General features: G+C 39.6%; 1 protein-coding gene across 7 annotated transcripts in view; it reads right to left on the minus strand.

Moving 5' to 3' along the window:
* Positions 1–19,760, minus strand: part of Mcc (MCC regulator of WNT signaling pathway) — a 474,765-nt gene that overhangs the window by 385,867 nt on the left and 69,138 nt on the right. For 6 of the 7 annotated variants that reach the window (XM_039096842.2, XM_039096845.2, XM_039096844.2 and 3 more), the window contains one exon: positions 5,308–5,552. The exons of the other annotated variant lie outside the window; for it this stretch is intronic. In XM_039096842.2, the coding sequence (XP_038952770.1) occupies positions 5,308–5,552 (245 nt within the window). The remainder of the gene's footprint in view (positions 1–5,307; positions 5,553–19,760) is intronic. 7 annotated transcript variants of the gene reach the window in all.

Raw genomic sequence — 19,760 nt, forward strand, 5'->3', positions numbered from 1 at the left:
TTAATCTGCTTTAACCCAAACTTTTCAGATTCTTTGACAAAGGAATCCTTTCTTCTCACAATATTTATGATCTTCCCTTGAAATCACCATTCCACAGGAAACACTTGGGATAAATGAATCTATTGAAATCCCTCTTCCAAGTTGAGCATGTAATGTTTTGACAGTTCTTTTTCTGCCAACTCGATTCCCTGCTATGCATGTGCTGTGAAATGTCAGAGCCAACAATAAAGTTTCTCTGACAGTTAATCATAAAACTCAAGGTTTTTTAGGCTTTTCACATGACAGCTCGACATTCTTTTTATTTTTCTCTATCTTAGAGAAAAATCCCTACATTTTATAGCCACAGGTAAAATCCCTACATTTTCTTAAAGTTCATGCTCACAGTATTTTCAACTCTGGTTACAGACGATATAAGTGCAGTGTCTCATATTTTGTAATCTGAGTGTCATTGCCAGGACTGACATAGCTCAGCACTACTTGCCTAGAATGTGTAGGAGACTGAGTTCAAGTTGCAGCTCTGTAATTGAATTTCTCATGTTATACTTTCCTCTACAATTAAACTGTTAATTTGTTAATGTCTGAAACTTTGCACTGCACTTTTGTGCATCCCTAAAGGTCCATGCTCATGATGTAGTCCACACATATTCATTTATCATCTCCTCATCAAGCATCTCCCAAAAGTCAGGTACTCTTCTAAATGCCTTACTAGTTCCCTTTCTTATTGTTGTGACAAAGTACATAAAAAAAAATTAAGGAAAGCAGGGTTTACTTTTGGCTCACAACTTGAGGATGCAGCCTATCCTGGCAGGAATTTGAGGCATGACAGCCTCTGCAGTCAGGCAGCAAGAGAGAGATGAATGCTGTGGTCTCAGCTCATTTTATCTTTTTTATTCAGAGCAGATCTCCAAGTCATGGGATGGTTCTAACCACATTCAGCCTTGTAGAAAGTCTTCCATAGACACACCCAGAGGTTTGCCTCCTAAAGAATTCTGGATACTATTAAATGGACAACCATTATTAAATGCTACAATGCTGGAGTGTTGGAGCAAAAGAGAAAGTCAAGGGCATCAGTACTCTCATAGAAGCTTTCTTGTATGGGGGCGAAGGGGGTAGATCCATACTGTAGTGTCAGGGAAGGCCATGTGATATGCAGTTAGTGGGCAAGAAAGCTTGAAAATGTAAATGAAGGGAGGGAGCTTTAGCTTGAGAAAGGCTGTCCTGATAGCCTATCAGTAAGTTGAATCTGAGTAACAGGGAAAAAACCAATCATACTATAAGAAGGTTGCAGAAAACATTGTTTTAAATCAGAGGAGCTGGCTGAATTTGCTGAATTGGAATAATAGCAGGAAAGCCAGAGCAGAATATACAGTGTAAGTCACCGAGATCAAATCAGAATAGCAAGCATGGGCCAGACTTTGGATTTGTGGAGATAAGGAGCATGCAGAATATTAAAGACATGGACCTAGTCTTAACATGTTTTCACAGAGTTAAAAGACAAACATGACTTCAGAGCAGAGAACACAATGTTGGGAGTAGGAAAGAAGTAGAAATGCACTTTAAGTAATCTTTATAGGCACCTACAGATATAGTAGTCATTTAGACAACATGGTGCAGGAGAGCAAAGTTCTGGGTCTACTTGGCAAAAGACTCAGTGGATGGCTGGAAAGTTGGCACAGTGATCAAGAGAATGTGTGATTCTTACAAAGGATCCAGGTTTGATTCCCAGCATCCACATGAAGGGTCACCATCTCTCTGGGCACCAGACACACATATGGTACACAGATGTACATGCATGTAAAACACTTATACATATAAAATGATAAAAATAAAAACTAAAAAGACAGAAGGAGTCAGAGTCATCAATGGGACTTTTAAGCTTGAGAAAAGAAGTAGACAGGGACATTTCTTAGACTTGAATATTTCCCAAATCATGATAGCTTTGGGAGGAATGGGCTTTAGAGAAAGCATATAGAAGGAAATGAAGTTATTATATTTAATTGCATTCAGGTTGGGATGCTTATGAGTGATGCAGGAATACATATGACTTTTAGCTTATTCTAGACCCCATGGAAATATATATACAAATCACTGGCACTAAAATGCACATGTTTATAACCATGAGGCCAAATGAAAACACCTAAGAACATTCCCAGATGCAAGCACTCAAACCTTAAGAACTGTGATCTAAATAAACTTTCTTTATAAAGCTGTCTTGTCTCAGTATTTCATCAAAAGTAATGCACAATGGCCCAATATGCTTGCACTCAGTTCTCAGTATGAACTGGCCATTGCTAGTTGTACCTGTGTATTAACTCATTCTCTGCAAATAATATTTGTCCCTATTCTACACTTGAGAAAGTAGAGACACAGAGAGTTGAAGTGATTTGTAGAGTGTTATGTTGGCACTACAAGTGACAAAAAGATTCACACTCAGACTGAAGCATCAAGGACCAGAATAAACTGGTAGGGGGTTTCACAGCTTCTGTCTGGTTTGTTTAATTATTTGTTTTGTTTTTCTCAATTCATGATATGTGTTGTAATTATCTCTTTTCACTCACTTCTTCTCTTTCAAGAGCATGAATTTATATCAAAAGCTGAAAGACAATTATTTTTCAGCCTTTTCTCTATTGAGGCAATTTTGTGGGATTAAACCAATGTGATGTTACCATCAATGTTTTTCGAAATTCCCTTTTAGGATTTGTATCAGCTTCAATTACATAAAAATTAGAAAAATGTTAGTTTGCTGTGGTGGTATACACCCATAACCCCAGCACTGGGCAGGCAGAGTCAGGAGGATTACTGTATGTTTAAAGCCAGCCTGGTGTACATAGTGAGTTCTAGGTGAGCCAAGGCTACACAGTGAGATTCTGTCTTAGAAAATAGAACAGAACCAAACAAAAAGGCCTTGTAACAGTCACATCCATATTGAAAATGCATTTACCCATTGTTTTAATGACTCTATAGCATTAAACTATTGAGATATTTCATGGTTTAACTCCCACAACACATACATTTAGAGTGTGTAAACACGCACTTGTATTTATACAAGAAATCTGTGTTCTGAAAAGAAAAAGAAAGAAAGAAAGAAGGAAAGAAAGAAAGCAAGGCAGAATGAAATAATTTCATTCCTTCATTTAATATTTATTCAGTGTCATTTTATGTTAGGCAATCATTGTACACTGTGTCTTCAAATATTATATATAAAACTATGAAGAAGTGAAGGGAAAAGCTTTAAGATACCAAACAAAAGCTCTGGGATGAGTCCTTACTACCCAATAAGTGGGAGGGAAGAAGGAAGGAAGGAAGGATAGAAGGAAGGAAAGAAGAAAAATAAGCAGAATAAACAAACAAACAAACCACACGCAGAGGGACATAGCCAAGAAGACAGTGCAAGAGACAATGAAAGACAGACAGACAGACAGACAGACAGAGACAGACAAAGATGGAGAAACAGAAACCACGAAAGACTTCAGAAGCCAACATACCAAATGTATCACTGTTTATTATTCCTATATGGTGATGTTAAAATGATTTTTATTTTATATTGTTTACCTTTCCCAACATAATTTTCTACAGTGAACATATATTACTTTAATGTTAAGAAAAATATTTCAAAATAAAACATGTATACAAATTTTGCTGAGAGCACATACATTACTGTAATAGCCTTTGGAGCTACAGAGCAATCCATATTGGTAGTAAGGCCTGGCAGGAATATGACATTTTTATTGTTTCAGTGACTCAATAATAATGCTCTAATGACTCCACTGTGGCCTAGTATGTTTTCTATTGCTATAATAAAGACTATGACCAAAAGCAATTTGGGGAGGAAAGGGCCTCTTTGATGTTAGAGTTTACATTCAGTCCATCATGAAAGGAATTCACAGCAGGGACTCAAGACAGGAACCTGTAGCAGAAGCTGAAGCAGAGGCCTATTGTCTTGCTTCCCCATGGCTTGCTCAGTTTGCTTTCTTATACAGTCCAGGACCAGATGCCCATGCATGGCACTGTCACCAGTGAGGTAGACCCTCCCACATCAATCATTAATCAAAAAAATTCCCCACAGAGGAGCTTATTGGCAATCTGATGGAGGGATTTTCCCTAACTGAGGTTTCTCATATCAGATTACTAGCTTTGATCAAGTTGAAAAACAAACAATCAAAAACAAAAATCAAAAGTTGCCATGACACATTGTCAGGAACATTGGTCTAGGTATCCTCTCCCACACCCATCTGTATGGTGTGGCACCTACAAAACTTCCTAACTGAAACAACTGATGGAAAATCAATGTGAACTGACCATTTTTCTTTGACTTGAAAGCATAAAACTGAGAAATGATCTAGGAGACAGTTTCCAGGTTTAAAAAATCCCTGAAGGGCTAGGCATGGTGGTACGTACTTTTAACTGAAGCATTCAGGCAGTTCAAGACCAACCTGCTCTAAAAACAAAATATATGTAGAATACTTATGTTTTTCTTGCCCCTTTGTTCCATCTACTTTTTAAGGCATCTTTTTGCTTTTCAGTAGTGTAAGATTTCAAACATTAAAAAAAAACCCATAATAGATGGGTCTGGCAAGATGTCTCAGTGGGTAAGAGTGCTGGCTGCTCTTTCAAAGGACCTGCAGTTCAATTCCCAGAACCACATGGCAGCTTATAACTGTCTGTAACTCCAGTTCCATAGTATCTGATCCCTTCACACCAATGCACGTAAAATAAAATTAAATAAAATTTAAAAGATATACCTATACTTGAGTACTCTAAAGAATGTGTAAGAAATGTCACTTTTTATCACCGGTGTTATTATCAAAATTGTTAATAACTTCCTTTATAATGGCTTGTCTTGTACCAGAAGAAATTATAACATCCGCAAAAGGAGGAAATTATCTATTAAAAAGTAGATGGATTTTAACTAACTCTATACTAAGCAGATCCTAGGACTACTGATAAAGTTAGTCTTTCCCAAGCTTTTGCATTGTCTATCCTCCCACCCCCTCTCTTGGTCTTGCTGTATCATCTAGACTGGACTCAAACTCACAATCTCCCTGCCTCCTGCCCCTCAGCACTGGGATTACAGACCTTTGGCATCACACGTGGTTCTCCAGAGATTTGAATTTAAAAGGACTATTGTAGCTGGAAAATGTGAGAATTGATCTGAAAGACAAAAAAGCTAGGAAGCAAAAAGCCAATGGAGATAAGCTGTCACCCGGAGGGAAGTCTCAGATGAACACAAGGGGACAGGGGCGACCACTTGGTTTAATGTTGCAGGGACAAAGGGGCATGATCATACTGACACTTGGCCATACCTACCCAGACTGTTGTCACTTCTCGTAGGCCAGGAAGTGATTCTTTCCCTCAGCTTCTTTTTACCAGACTTGTCTGACTTCATGAACAGGTCTACTTCCTCCTTCCTAATCTCTCTAACAAGCTGCGTGTGGCACCTTGTGAAGTCTTGGAAGGAAATCTTCCCGTTCTCATCTGTGCCCAGTTGGCTCATGATCTCAGCCACTGACTCTTCCATATTCACCTGTCGGCAGACCATTAGCAAGTCATTCCTGTGGGAGTGAACACAGGAGGCCATGACAGAAGGGCTAGGAAAAGTCAGGAGTGAAAACAAAACAAAACTGTTTCTTAAATGCACTTGCTATAGTATACTGATTTTAAACTTTCCCATTGCTTCCAGAAAATCGGTAGTGTACAAAGTCATGTGACTGAGTGTTTGGGCTCACATCTTTAATCCTGACACTGGAAAGACAGAGGCAGGTGGATCTCTGAGTTCAACTCCAATCTGATCTACATATCCAGTTCCAAGCCAGTTGGAGCTACATATTGAGACCCTGTCTCCACCAAAACAAGCAAAAGTCTGTTTCATCTGGGTTTTCTAGACAAAAATATTTGCCATTTAGAAGGGTGACAGTACTGGTACCCCTTTCTTCTTTTTTCTTCCTATCCTTCTGAACTTGCTATCTTCATTCCTTTCAAATTAAAGACCTTAAAATTTCTTTCTTTCTGTACAGTGCAGCACCATGACTCGCAAAGGCAGTAATTGGAATATAAAAAAGACAGTTCCTTAACAAAAAACCCAGGATAGCTAAAACTATCCTCAACAATAAAAGGTCTTCTGGGGGAATCACTATCCCTGAACTCAAGCAGTATTACAGAGCAATAGTGATAAAAACTGCATGGTATTGGTACAGAGACAGACAGATAGACCAATGGAATAGAACTGAAGATCCAGAAATGAACCCACACACCTATGGTCACTTGATTTTTGACAAAGGAGCCAAAACCATCCAATGGAAAAAAAGATAGCATTTTCAGCAATTGGTGCTGGTTCAACTGGAGGGCAACATGTAGAAGAATGCAGGTCGATCCATGCTTATCACCCTGTACAAAGCTTAAGTCCAAGTGGATCAAGGACCTCCACATCAAACCAGACACACTCAAACTAATAGAAGAAAAACTAGGGAAGCATGTGGAACACATGGGCACTGGAAAAAATTTCCTGAACAAAACACCAATGGCTTATGCTCTAAGACCAAGAATCGAAAAATGGGATCTCATAAAACTGCAAAGTTTCTGTAAGACAAAGGCCACTGTTGTTAGGACAAAATGGCAACCAACAGTTTGGGGAAAGATCTTTACCAATCCTACAATTGACAGAGGGCTTATATCCAAAATATACATAGAACTCATGAAGTTAGACTGCAGGGAGACAAATAACCTTACTAAAAATGGGGTTCAGAGCTAAACAAAGAATTCACAGCTGAGAAATGCCGAATGGCTGAGAAACACTTAAAGAAATGTTCAACATCTTTAGTCATAAGGGAAATGCAAATCAAAACAATCCTGAGATTTCACCTCACACCAGTGAGAATGGCTAAGATCAAAAACTCAGGTGACAGCAGATGCTGGCCAGGATGTGGAAAAAGAGGAATACTCCTCCATTGTTGGTGGAATTGCAAACTGGTACAACCATTCTGGAAATCAGTCTCTAGGTTCCTCAGAAAATTGGACATTGAACTACCTGAGGACCCAGCTATACCTCTCTTCGGCATATACCCAAAAGATGCCCCAACATATAACAAAGATACATGTTCCACTATGTTCATAGCAGCCTTATTTATAATAGGCAGCAGCTGGAAAGAACCTAGATGTTCTTCAACAGAGGAATGGATAGAGAAAAGGTGGCACATCTACACAATGGAATACTACTCAGCTATCAAAACATTGACTATGAAATTCATAGGCAAATGGATGGAACTGGAAAATATCATCCTGAGTGAGGTAACCCAATCACAGAAAAACACACATGGTATGCACTCATTGATAAGTGGCTATTAGCCCAAATGCTTGAATTACCCTAGATGCACAGAACACATGAAACTCAAGGATGACCAAAATGTGAATGCTTCACTCCTTCTTCAAAAGGGGAACAAGAATACCCTTGGCAGGGAAAAGGGAGGCAAATTTTAGAACAGAGGCAGAAGGAATACCCATTCAGAGCCTGCCCCACATGTGGCCCATACATATACAACCACCAAACTAGATAAGATGGATGAAGCAAAGAAGTGCAGGCTGACAGGAACCAGATGTAGATCTCTCCTGAGAGACACAGCCAGAATACAGCAAATACATAGGTGAATGCCAGCAGCAAACCACCGAACTGAGAACGGGACCCCCCGTTGAAGGAAACTTAGAAAGGACTGGAAGAGCTTGAAGGTGCTCGAGACCCCATATGAACAGCAATGCCAACCAACCAGAGCTTCTAGGGACTAAGCTACTACACAAAGACTATACATGGACTGACCCTGGGCTCCAACCTCATAGGTAGCAATGAATAGCCTAGTAAGAGCACCAGTGGAAGGGGAAGCCCTTAGTCCTGCTAAGACTGAACCCCCAGTGAACGTGATTGTTGGGGGGAGGGAAGTAATGGGGGGAGGATGGGGAGGGGAACACCCAGATAGAAGGGGAGGAGGAGGGGTTAGGAGGATGTTGGCCTGGAAACCGGGAAAGGGAATAACAATTGAAATGTAAATAAGAAATACTCAAGTTAATAAAGAAAAAAAAGTCTAAATTACAAGAAAGAATTTGCCAACTGCATAATTTTAGAAATCCGTTGTATTATAAAGAAAAAATTTATGGTATAAAATTAAGAGAGCTGATCAATAGTTTCTAGATTAATAGTTTCTAGTGTCTTGCTTTTCTAAGCAAGAATCCAAGATAAGGCGATTAAGTATAATCGTTTCACAAAATGACATCCATTAACAATGGCTCCTAACTTTTTATGTTTGTGCTTTTATAAACTAGCTCATTCTTCAAATCTGTCACTCCACTAAAGAGTATTTAATGTATCAAGGTTGAGTAAGAAGTTACAATGTACCACAAAGAAATTTACTATCATGCTATGAATCACCCCCTAATAAAAAAAAAGAGACATGGGAACATGTTGACAGACCATGGAGGCTCTGATGGTCCATGCTTAGTCTATTGAACCAGGAGCTTATAAGGAGCAACAGAAACAACCCAGGTACTGGTGTGTGATCAAACTGCTGTGATTGGCAGTGAGAACTGAAGTGGAACTTAAGCTACCTTCCCATTCACAACCCAGAGCAAAGAGATTTTGTTCAAATCTTGGATTTGGAGATGTGAGCATTAAAAAAGAAAAAAGAAAGTGAATGGGAACCTTAGGTTTAGAAAATTTACCTTCAAATTTGTCATGGTTGTGCATGCCTTTAATACAGTACTCAGGAGTTATCTCTATGAATCTGAACTCAGTCTGGTCTTCATAAGTGAGTTGCAGGACAGCCAAAACTACATAGGAAGACACTGTCTCAAATATGTATGTGTGTGTGTGTGTGTGTGTATGTATATATATATACATATATATATATATATATATATATATATATATATATATATATATATATATAATTCTAAGGTGTAGCAATGGGCATAGAGAGGAAGGTCAGACCAGAGTTTTATGATTTTCACAAACTCCTCTGTATCTTTTCTTCAAATCATTTCTATGAATGATTTTGGTAAAAGTAATAACTTTACATTTTCAAAGAAGTCAAATATGTCGATAGCATAATTTGCATTAGGACATAAAATGATTATTATCTAGGAATGTAAAAAATTCCTACAATATAAGAAGGGGGGTAGTAGAAAAATGGGCAATCAATGTGATTAGCCAACCCGATGGAAAGCTGAGCGGTGGATAAGCATGTGAAAACATGATCAGTCTTACAGATGTGAGGAAAATGCAGAAGAAACCAATTTTAAAAATCAGGTTCTATTTCAATATACATAACACTCCTCAGGTAGTGTCCTCAGAATTACTAAGTGCTGGCAAAGGAGTACGGACTGGCACATGGCATGGCAGGAAGAAAAGCAGTCACCACATCTCTGGAGAGGAGTTTTGCAATGACACCATAAACACCATCTCTGGTGGTTAATCTTGAGTGTCAAACTGAAGGGATTTAGAATCACCATAGAAACAAATTTCTGTCCACTTCTATGTTGGATTAACCAGATTAAATTAATTGAGGAACACACACAAACACACACACACACACACACACACACACACACACACACACACACACACACACACACACACATATTTAGGGTAGTTCTAATCCATGGGCTGGAGTCCTGGCTGAATTTAAAAGGAAAAGGAGAAAGGTCCGTAAAGACAAGCATCCATCTCTCTATGCTCCCTGACCCTGATGCACCATGACCAGCTGCCTCGTCCTCCCTAATATGATGGACTATAGCCCAGAACCCTAGGCAAAGTAAACCCTTCATCCCTTAAGTTCAAGCACTTTAGTCACAGCAAGAAGAGGAGTGTCTAACACACTCACTAATCAAATAATAACCTTCTGTTTACATGTGCTAAAGAATCTCATGTAACTGTGTAACACTTCTCTGTGTGTCCTTAGAGACCAGCACAATAACAAAGAACTGGAACAGCTGAATCCTAATGCGAACCATCATACTGACAAAAATAGCTGATGCATATTAGATGTTTAGTATGTCAGGGCCCGAGCCCTGAATTTATGTATGTGTATGTATATGGTGTATATATTACGTATTATACACACACATTAATCTCATTCTCACAATCTCCATATAAGACTGGTACTACTGTTATCTTTATTTTTCAAGCAAGGAAGCTAAGAAACAGAGGTGGTGTGCACAGATGCCTATCACGGAGAAATTTGTGTGTTGATGTATATGTGTAAACTGAGACACAATCTGGCATAGAAATACAACAGAATAGAACTTTTGAAAGACATAATTCTAAAATGGATTTCCCAGACAATAGTGAGTAGTGAGAAAATATCAAATTGAGAAATGACACAAGCACTATCCTAACCCTGTTCTATCAACACCCAGACTGATACACACTGCATATGGATTTATAGGGTTTCTGTATAAGTAATAAGATAAGGCCATCAAGCATAAATATCTTCCATACACCAACAGAGCCAACTAACCTCAACCCTTGGGGCTCGCAGAGTCAGAACCACCAACCAAAGAACATACACAGGCTAGACCTAGGTCCCCTGTACATATATAGCAGATGTGCAGTTTGGTTTTCATGTGGGTCCCAAAAAACTGGAGTCAGGGCTATCCCAAAAGCTGTTGCCTGTATGTGGGATATGTTCTTCTAGCTGGGCTTTGTCTGGCCTCAGTGAGAGAGGAAGCACCTAGCCTCGCAGAGATTTGAAGTATCGGGGCATAGAGATATCCAGGGGAGACCCACCTTCTCAGAGGAGAGGAGACATATGGGAGGATTGTGGGAAGGGGTGACAATGACCTGGAAGGGGACATTGAGTGGGATGAAAAGTGAATGAGTCAAGAGTAAAATAAAATTAAAAAACACAAAAACTAAAAGTAGTCAATTTTAAAAATACTGACATTTTTCCCTAAAAATTATTTCCCTTATCATAGAATATGCCCTTTGTTTTTAAAATGATCTTAAAAATCTCAGTGGTGGTAGATCTCTGTGAGGGGGGACCTGGAGGAGATGTGGCATTCTATATAAATAAATTGATTAATTTTAAAATGTGAGGAAGAGGAAGGGAATTGATTAAATGTGCAAACAGAGTATACTAAACATTTGTAACCTTTTGGAGACAGGGCTTTATGGACCCCTAGGCTGACCTGGGGCTCCTCATTCAGTTGAGAGTGACCTTGAACTCCAGATCCTCCTACCTTCACCTCAAAGTGTTAGGATTGCCGGTGTGCACCACCATATCTGGTCCCCATTTGTAATGTTATGTTAAAATTACAGGCAATCTACTTTCCACTAGGTGACTACATGTCAACACCATGTATTTAAATCAAATCCAAAGTCTTTCATAAATGCATTCATTCTTCCTGTCTACACAAATGATAGCATCTTATTGCATTGGCTAGTCATCTAGAAGCTTCCTTCAGAGTCATCCCCATACCTAATCAGTTGGCAAGAACTGGTCATTCCATTTCTGATATTACTCTTTCTGCTTCACCTTGATTGTCCTTACTGGTCATACTTTAAAAAAAGTTATGACATTCTTTATTATTTAATTAATTTGTGTTATGAGTGTTTTGTCTACATGTATGTTTGTACACTACATTTGTGCCTGATGCTTGTGGAGTTCAGAAAAGGGAATCATATCTTTTGGAACTAGCATTACAGATGGCTGTAACCTGCCACATAGGTGCTGGAAATTGAACCCAGGTCCTCTGGAAGAGTGAGTCATCTCTCCTGGTCATTCTTAACACCAGCATTGCTTTCTACTTAGTGAACTGTGAAATTTTCAGTATAGGGTATTCTCTTTCTGGTGGGGAACTAACAAATTGTGATGTGCCTGCCCATTCACAATCTGTTATTTGCGTTCCTATGACCCTGAGACTTTCAGTAGAATATCAGTGTGTTCTGCTTCATAGCTGTGGCCCATTGAAGTTTGTCTGGCCTTGCCTCACTAGCCTCATTTCGATGCTAAAGTCGCCTTTACTAGAGATGCACTGGATTCCTCTTTGATTGCATAATAGGCACCTTTCTTTACATGTGTTTGCTTTGTACACAGTCCCTCTGGTTAGATCACCTCTTCTCTCTCTTTCTCCAATCTCTAGTCTCTGTTTCACAGCTGACATGGACACCTTCAGAAATCCTCCCTGTGTCCCTCATGTACTTACCAGGTTAATTTGATGTCCTTTTGCTAATTCGTGAAAGCACCTGGGCTCTGATTGCTCACTTACTCTACAACATTCATTGATCTGTTAATTAATTGGTCTCTTATAATAGATCAGAGATCATCGTTGAAGGTTTCTTGCCAAGTCCAGATCGTTGCAAGTTTTCATAAGTTTAATTATTGCAGTACAGAATACTCCTTGATCTATGGTAGCTTTCTGACTATCATGGTATATCTGAATAGCTCTGACAGAGATGATAGTTTCCATAAAATTAAAAATGCATACTTTGTGGCCATTCAGAGAACAAACTTGCAAGCCTGTAGCAGACTATAAATTTCTAAAGGACATAGCACATTTTGCTCATCTTTGGGTCTGCAGTACCCAGCAACTCTTACAAAGGAAGACCTTTAATTAGGGCTGGCTTAAAGTCCCAGAGGTCCAGTCCATCATCAGCATGGCAGAAGCATGGCAATTTCCAGTCAGACATGGGGCTGGAGGAGCTGAAAGTTCTATATCTTGATCCAAAGTCAGCCAGGAGAAGACTCTTTTCCACACTGGGCACAGCCAGTGTGACCATAGGAGACCTCTCAAACCAACCCCACAGTAACACACTTCCTCCAGCAAGGCCACACCTATGGCAGCACTTCCCATGGGTCGAATATATTCAAACCAACACACAGTGAGTTGTTAAGTTGAGAGAGATCATGTTGGGGAGGACTTGAAGGGAGATGGAAGATGGCCAAAGTATGCTTTGTACAGGTATGAAATTCCCAAGGAGTAAATAACATGTCATTTTTTTAAAAAAGAAAGATAAAAGACATGGCTATGACTAAAATGTCACATTTTAAAAGTCAGTCTTTATTTTAAAAGGTCAGCTGTAATCTAAACATACATGATATAAGGACATGAACTATCATAGAAGATGGGCAAAGCTAACTGTGACCATTACCTAAACAAAGACACCTCGCACTGCATGAAATGTCTCCCTGGGACAGTCTGTAAGTGCTTACAGGTCTGCAGAGCAACGTGGGAGCCTGGCTCGGGGTCGTCTGAGCATTCATTCTCTCCCTATGTCCATTTCCCATGAAATGGCAGCTGCAGTAGCTTGACCCACTGAAAAAAGTGCTTATTAGCTATGACCACTGGTTTAAAAAAAATACAGAAAAAACAGGATGACAAAACAAGATGTTAAGATTGAAAGAAAGAATACATCAAGGCAACTGATTTATAGTATAATGTTTTTTAAAAAAAATGAAATATTGAAACACCAGCCAGGTTCTAATCACCAGACTCCTTAAAATGCTCTAATCTGGCATCTATTTTAATCCGTGTAAATTAGTATCTCTTGTGCCTTCCTGTTCGACATGACAGGCAGTAGCAACAGATGATTAAGTTTGCATTTACATTAATTAAACCTAAATAAATAAACCTAAATAAAACCTTAAAATACTTTAAATTCTAATTTAAAATAATTAAACCTAGAAACAGTATTAAAAATATTGTTCCTCAGATGTGCTAGCTTAACCTTTTAAATGCTCAGGTATAGTACTGCACCAGACAACATAGATTATATTTTCTTTTTTAGATAGCACTTTACTATATAGCGCAGGCTGAGCTGGATTCTCTGAGATGAGCCTCTCAGGTGCAGCATGAGGATTCAGATATAGAACTCTCCACTACTCCCTTTTCCCCCTCTCTGCCTCCACCCCACTACCACCACTGTCATGACATGGATCAAACTCTGAGCTTTCAAACTCAGGAGTAGAAAAGGAATCTCCATCTGAGATACATGTCTATTTTAATTATCATAGGAAGTTCAACTGGCTAGCACCGGGAAAAGAAAATAGAGTGCATTGTTTTCAAATAGCTTCAGGCAATAATACCAGTCAAGCAAGGGAACTATCTATATTACATATAGTTCTAGGTAAAGAAAGCAAGCATTGTATGGGCTGGGAGCACAGTTCAGTCAGGATAATGCTAACAATATAACACAAACATGAGAAACTGAGCTCGCAGTGTGAAAAGGTGTGCTTGTAACCCCAGCATTAAGAAGGAGGAGACAGGAAATCCTGGGGCTTGCTAGCAAGCCAGTCTAACCTACTTGAGAGCTCCGAGCCAATGAAAGAAAAATCTAGTTCTTCCTCAAATGAGTGGATGTCTCCTATGGAAGAACACTTGAAGCTGACCCCTGGCTTTTACATGTTCCTGTGTACATGCGCGTATGCACGCGTGCGCACACACACACACACACACACACACACACACACACACACACTTACTCTATACTTTTCTTTACTTATGCTTATTTTCGTGACACTCCATTCTCCAAGCAACTCTTCTCTTGGCATTTCCTGTTGATATTCCAATGGGAAAAAATATTTCAATGTGTTTCCCCTTTAGGATAGTTTTTGTTTTTTAAAACAGGAAAGTGTCATTTTATGTTAAGCAAGATTCAGTTTATTTCTATGAATAATTTGTAAAAATATCTCAGAAACAATCTCAACCATTCCTGGTGTGTGGGGTGGGTATTATACTCAGTTGAGACACCTGCATTTCAAAGGTGTTTTAGACATATTATTCCATACAATAATTTAGATATTCTCTGCACATTCCAGGGAATGTAAATAAATGGAACCTGTTCTGGTTCCTGGAATTATGCTCAAGATTCCACAAGTTGATGCATCCACAAATGAACAAAGAACGTGGATTTGGTAACCATAGGGACAAATGTGACACATTGCAGTGAGTATATACTAACTAATAAATATTTGGAGCATTTGGAGTTTGCATGACAAATGGGTAAGTCATTCTCAGTATTTGGAAACTGTATCAACATTTGAAAATTATCTCTAAGAATTGTTAAGGTAACACTACCAATATTGTTATCCCTTCAGCTTATTCTGGGTCCTCCTCTCCTGGGAAAATGACATACATTGCATCATTATTATGAAAAACACAATTACATCTAGGCAGGAAGTCATTTTTATTTTTTATCTCAAGAACTTATTTATATTGCAATGTGTAATTAAGCTGCCAAATATTACAACCTGCTATGAATTATAACTTGAAATTATATTTACTTTTTCTTGTAGATAGGAAATAGGTAATTGAGATAAAGGCTGGCAAGGTAGCTCCGTGGATAAAAAGCCTTCCCATGAAAGCCTGGTGACATGGTTTGGTCCCTGCTACCCTGATAGAAGAAGTTGACCATTGATCGCTACAGGTTTGCAATGGAGCGCATGCTGCCACCTCCCTCTTATAATAATAATGATGAGTAAAAATGTAAAATATTTAAGAACAAGAGAATATAGCAAAAACTTTTACTAAATGCTATTTACGTAATAGATGAGGCAGTGATATTGTAATGCTAATTCCAAATACATGCTGGATTTCCCCCACTCCCTGTTCTTATGTGTTTTCTTCAGTGATGGGGTTCGAGCCCAGGCTCCCATGCAAATGTAAGACTGAGGCAATGTCTATCACAGAGCTACATACATATTCAGTATCCTGACTTTTCAAGGTGAAAGTTCATCCACAGAGGTTCTAGCCTCTCAGCTCACTGTTACTATTTTAATTTCCTCTTCCTCTCTTTCTCTCTGTGTCCTTCTCTCTCTCTCTCTCTCTCTCTCTCTCTCTCTCTCTCTCTCTCTCTCTTTCTCTCTCCCTCTCTCTCTCTCATACTCTGTTTTTCTTGCTTCACAAACTGTATGGCTGATCTTCCTCTATAGCTCTGCTCTGAGCCAAATAGATGTCCCCTGTGATTACGTTGGCTCCTATGATCACACCACAACCTGGATAGAAACACACTTCTCCCTGTGGCTGCCTCTGTGACACTTGTAAATGTCCTTAGATATCTTTTATTTCTTTTTCTCAATTTTGCCCATTACATACCACTCGCAAACTCCTAAAACCTTTTAAAAGCATTCAGCTCACAGGAAGGTCATAGGTTTTTGGTCTGCTTGCTTGTTTTGGTTTTGGGTTTTTTTTTTCAAAGTCATTCCATTAAAATTTTCATGGGTATCTTCAAAGTGGTCTCCAGTTTTAGAAAATGACACTAGGTTATTCCAGATTTTCTGAGAATTAACTTAAAATGTCAATATCTGGGAAAATAAAATATAAATGGTTGTTGGGGACAGAAAAGTAACATTGGGGCAAACCTAGCATGAGGGAAATGTCACTTGCCTTTCCATGTGTGAAAATGGTTGTTGGGGGCAGAAAAGTAACATTGGGGCAAACCTAGCATGAGGGAAATGTCACTTGCCTTTCCATGTGTGATTTTCACTCTTATTTATACTCACTCTCTTGGAAACCTAATAAAAATATCCTGACATGAAAAACTGAGGGCTTGAAACCTGATAACAGAAATGAGGAGCTCTAATAGCAGTCAAGCACAAACAGCTGCCTAACCAAAAGACCCTGTGGTGTGTCTCCTTTCCTCATGTCTCACTGGAGAGCTTACCTGTCATGCATCCAAAGCAAACAAAGGCAATGGTCTCACCACAGCAACGAAACTTCCTGACTGTCTTAGTTAGGGTTTTACTGCTGTGAACAGACACCATGACCAATGCAAGTCTAAAAGACAACATTTAATTGGGTCTGGCTTGCAGGTTCAGAGGTTCAATCCATTATTATCAAGGCAGGAACAAGGTGCTGGCAGAACTAAGAGTTCTACATCTTCATCTGAAGGCTGCTAGTGGAAGACTGACTTCCAGGCAGCTAGGGTGAGGGTCTTAAACCCATGCCCACCGTGACATACCTACTCCAACAAGGCCATACCTTCTAACAGTGCCCCTCCCTAGGCCGAGTATATACAAGCCATAACACTGACAAACAACAGTATCACTGGAATTTAAAGGAATTACTCCCTGGGCTGAGCATATATAAACTATAACACTAACAAACAACAGAATCACTGGAATTTGAAGACATTTTTGAATTATTTAAAAGATTGAATCTCAGATCAATTAATGATTTGTTGAATAGAGTAAGTTATTAAGGAAAAACATTTTCTGAATCACAGAAAATACAAATTTATTTTTTAGTAATTTATTTTTATGTGCATGGGGGTTTTGTTTGTGTATGTTTGCTTGTGCACCATGGGCATATCAGTACTTTCAGTGGCCAGAGAAGAGCATTAGATTCCTAAGGATTGGAGTTGCAGACCACTGTTAGCCACTGTGTTAGTGCAAAGAATAGCACACAAGTCCTCCAGCCAGTAACTTGAACTGCTGAGCCATTTCTCCAGCCCCCAGATTCAGTTTTTAATACTGGATTCAATTCTGCAAGAATGTAGGGACAGTTTCTGAATGCTACTAGGCAAGAATAGCACTAAGGAGGAACCCATTCAAAGTAACACTCTCCTAGATGACATGAGCCAGGTCAGAACAGTTCCTTTCTCCACAAATAAGACGCCAGTTACAAAGGTGGGGAGGAACAGAAATCCAAGGAACTTGGGATGCCACCATCAGAGGTACCGTATCATCATTGTTTACCTTGATATATCTCTCCAAGCAAAGGGTACACAGGAGTAACACCCACGTGTATAAACCCTATATAGATGACACACCCTACAGAAATGCCACCAAGGTTCCTTACTTAAAAATACTCATGAGCTAAAAGTCCAAATCCTAATTAAAGCATCATATCCCCTAATCAACCATGTCATTATACATTGTGGGCGCTGTGAACATGTTCTGCTCCACATGACTGAGTAAGAATGGCTCTCTTCATCTTGGAATTTGGGATGAAAATATCACAGATAATAAGACACCAAGGGTGGAGAGGGGAATCTACAGATAGAAAAGTCAAGAGGGGCTTGCTGTGACACCTCATAGCTGAGCTATACTGCTGAAATGGTAGTGGTTATGTTCCAACTGGAGTAATCAGAACCGCCTGGAAGGAGAGGGAAAACAGATGTGGTAGAAGGGAAGAGAGGAAGATGCAGAGAATCAATTGCTGTCAGGAGCTCCCTCCCACAGTGAGAACATGGTGGCTGAATAGCAGAGTGGCACAGAGATGAAGTGATAGAAGATAGTACCACCAGCACTTTATCATTAACATTCAAACTGTCAGTGTGCCTCTTTATTTGAGGATAGGAAGAAGCCTTATGATTTCCCAAACTGTCAGTGTGCCTCTTTATTTGAGGATAGGAAGAAGCCTTATGATTTCCCAACCAAGGAAAACTGACTAACCCCACAGAACCTTAAAGCACTGCACTATGTAGCTGGCCCATCATTTACTTTAGCATCACGGCCCCTCCCCCACTAAGGAATATTAGGTATTATTAGACTTTATTTAAAACAGTGGGCTTCCAAAATATTAACACTTCTTTCAATTCTCTTTTCTATGAGTCAACACAGTCGGAGTGATCTTATTTCCTATAAGCAATGTCCTCAAATAGTAGAAAATGGATACAATGTTGGAAAGTGAGTCCTCAGTGCAAATAAGGAAGTCACTAATGTTCCACAGGTGAGCTGGTAGATCTGGACTCTGCAATAGATCAAAAAGACAAACAACAACGGAATACGAAACACCTGCTATGGTCAAAGGCCAGGCCTACTCCTTACCAGCACATGCACCTCCATTGCCCCATTGCTCTTGCTGTGGGCAGCGTAACTCATTATACTAATTAAAGTCTGTGGCATTTGTTAAGATGAGAAATGCATGTTCCTTTTGTCTGATCCATCAATTTCATTTATCAATGTGTGTCCTCTACTGATAAGTTGATGTATACAAAACAAGGAAGGAACTGCCACTTAATGCAGCAAAACAATTAGACTTCAGCTAACAACACAGGAGAAGCTAAAAGTAAATGATGCTATGACCATATGGTGTGATGAATAAGGAATAACCATTAACAGAATGTGGTGGAACTGTAGCAGAACCTAGGAAATGACTCAAGTTTAAAAGAGGGACCTGCCCCTGCACTCAAATCCCGTGGGATGGAGAGCTAGACTTTCAGAGGGGCAGACACACCAGGGAAGCCAGAGGAGGCTACTCTCTGCCCACATTTCTGACTCTAGAGGAAAATACCTAGCTCCATCTGGGCCCCCTAGGCATAGGATCCCGAGCGAAGGCTGGGCAGGCCCTTCTGGTTGCCTCCTTCATGGAGAGCTGAAACCCAGCTCTGAGAAGAGACTCCAGGCCCGAGACCAGAGGTAAGACCAACTTTTCTTTTCCAAGTGATGTGCCTGGTGGACTCAGGACACATGCCCACAGGAATACCTGAAGACCAGTAGACAGGAACGACTACATGCCTGAGAGCAGAACACTCTGTTCCCATAACTGGCTGAAAGAGAACAGGAAAACAGATCTACAGCACTCCTGACACACAGGCCTATAGGACGGTCTAACCACTGTCAGAAATAGCAGAACAAGGTAACACCAGAGACAATGTGATGACAAGAGACAAGCGCAGGAACCCAAGCAACAGAAACCAAGACTACATGGCATCATCGGAGCCCAATTCTCCCACCAAAGCAAACAATGAATATCCAAACACCCCAGAAAAGCAAGATCTAGATTTAAAATCACATTTGATCATGATGATGAAGGACTTCAAGAAAGACATAAAGAAC

Source organism: Rattus norvegicus, chromosome 18, assembly GCF_036323735.1.
Source record: "Rattus norvegicus strain BN/NHsdMcwi chromosome 18, GRCr8, whole genome shotgun sequence".
Classification (NCBI taxonomy): Eukaryota; Metazoa; Chordata; class Mammalia; order Rodentia; family Muridae; genus Rattus; species Rattus norvegicus.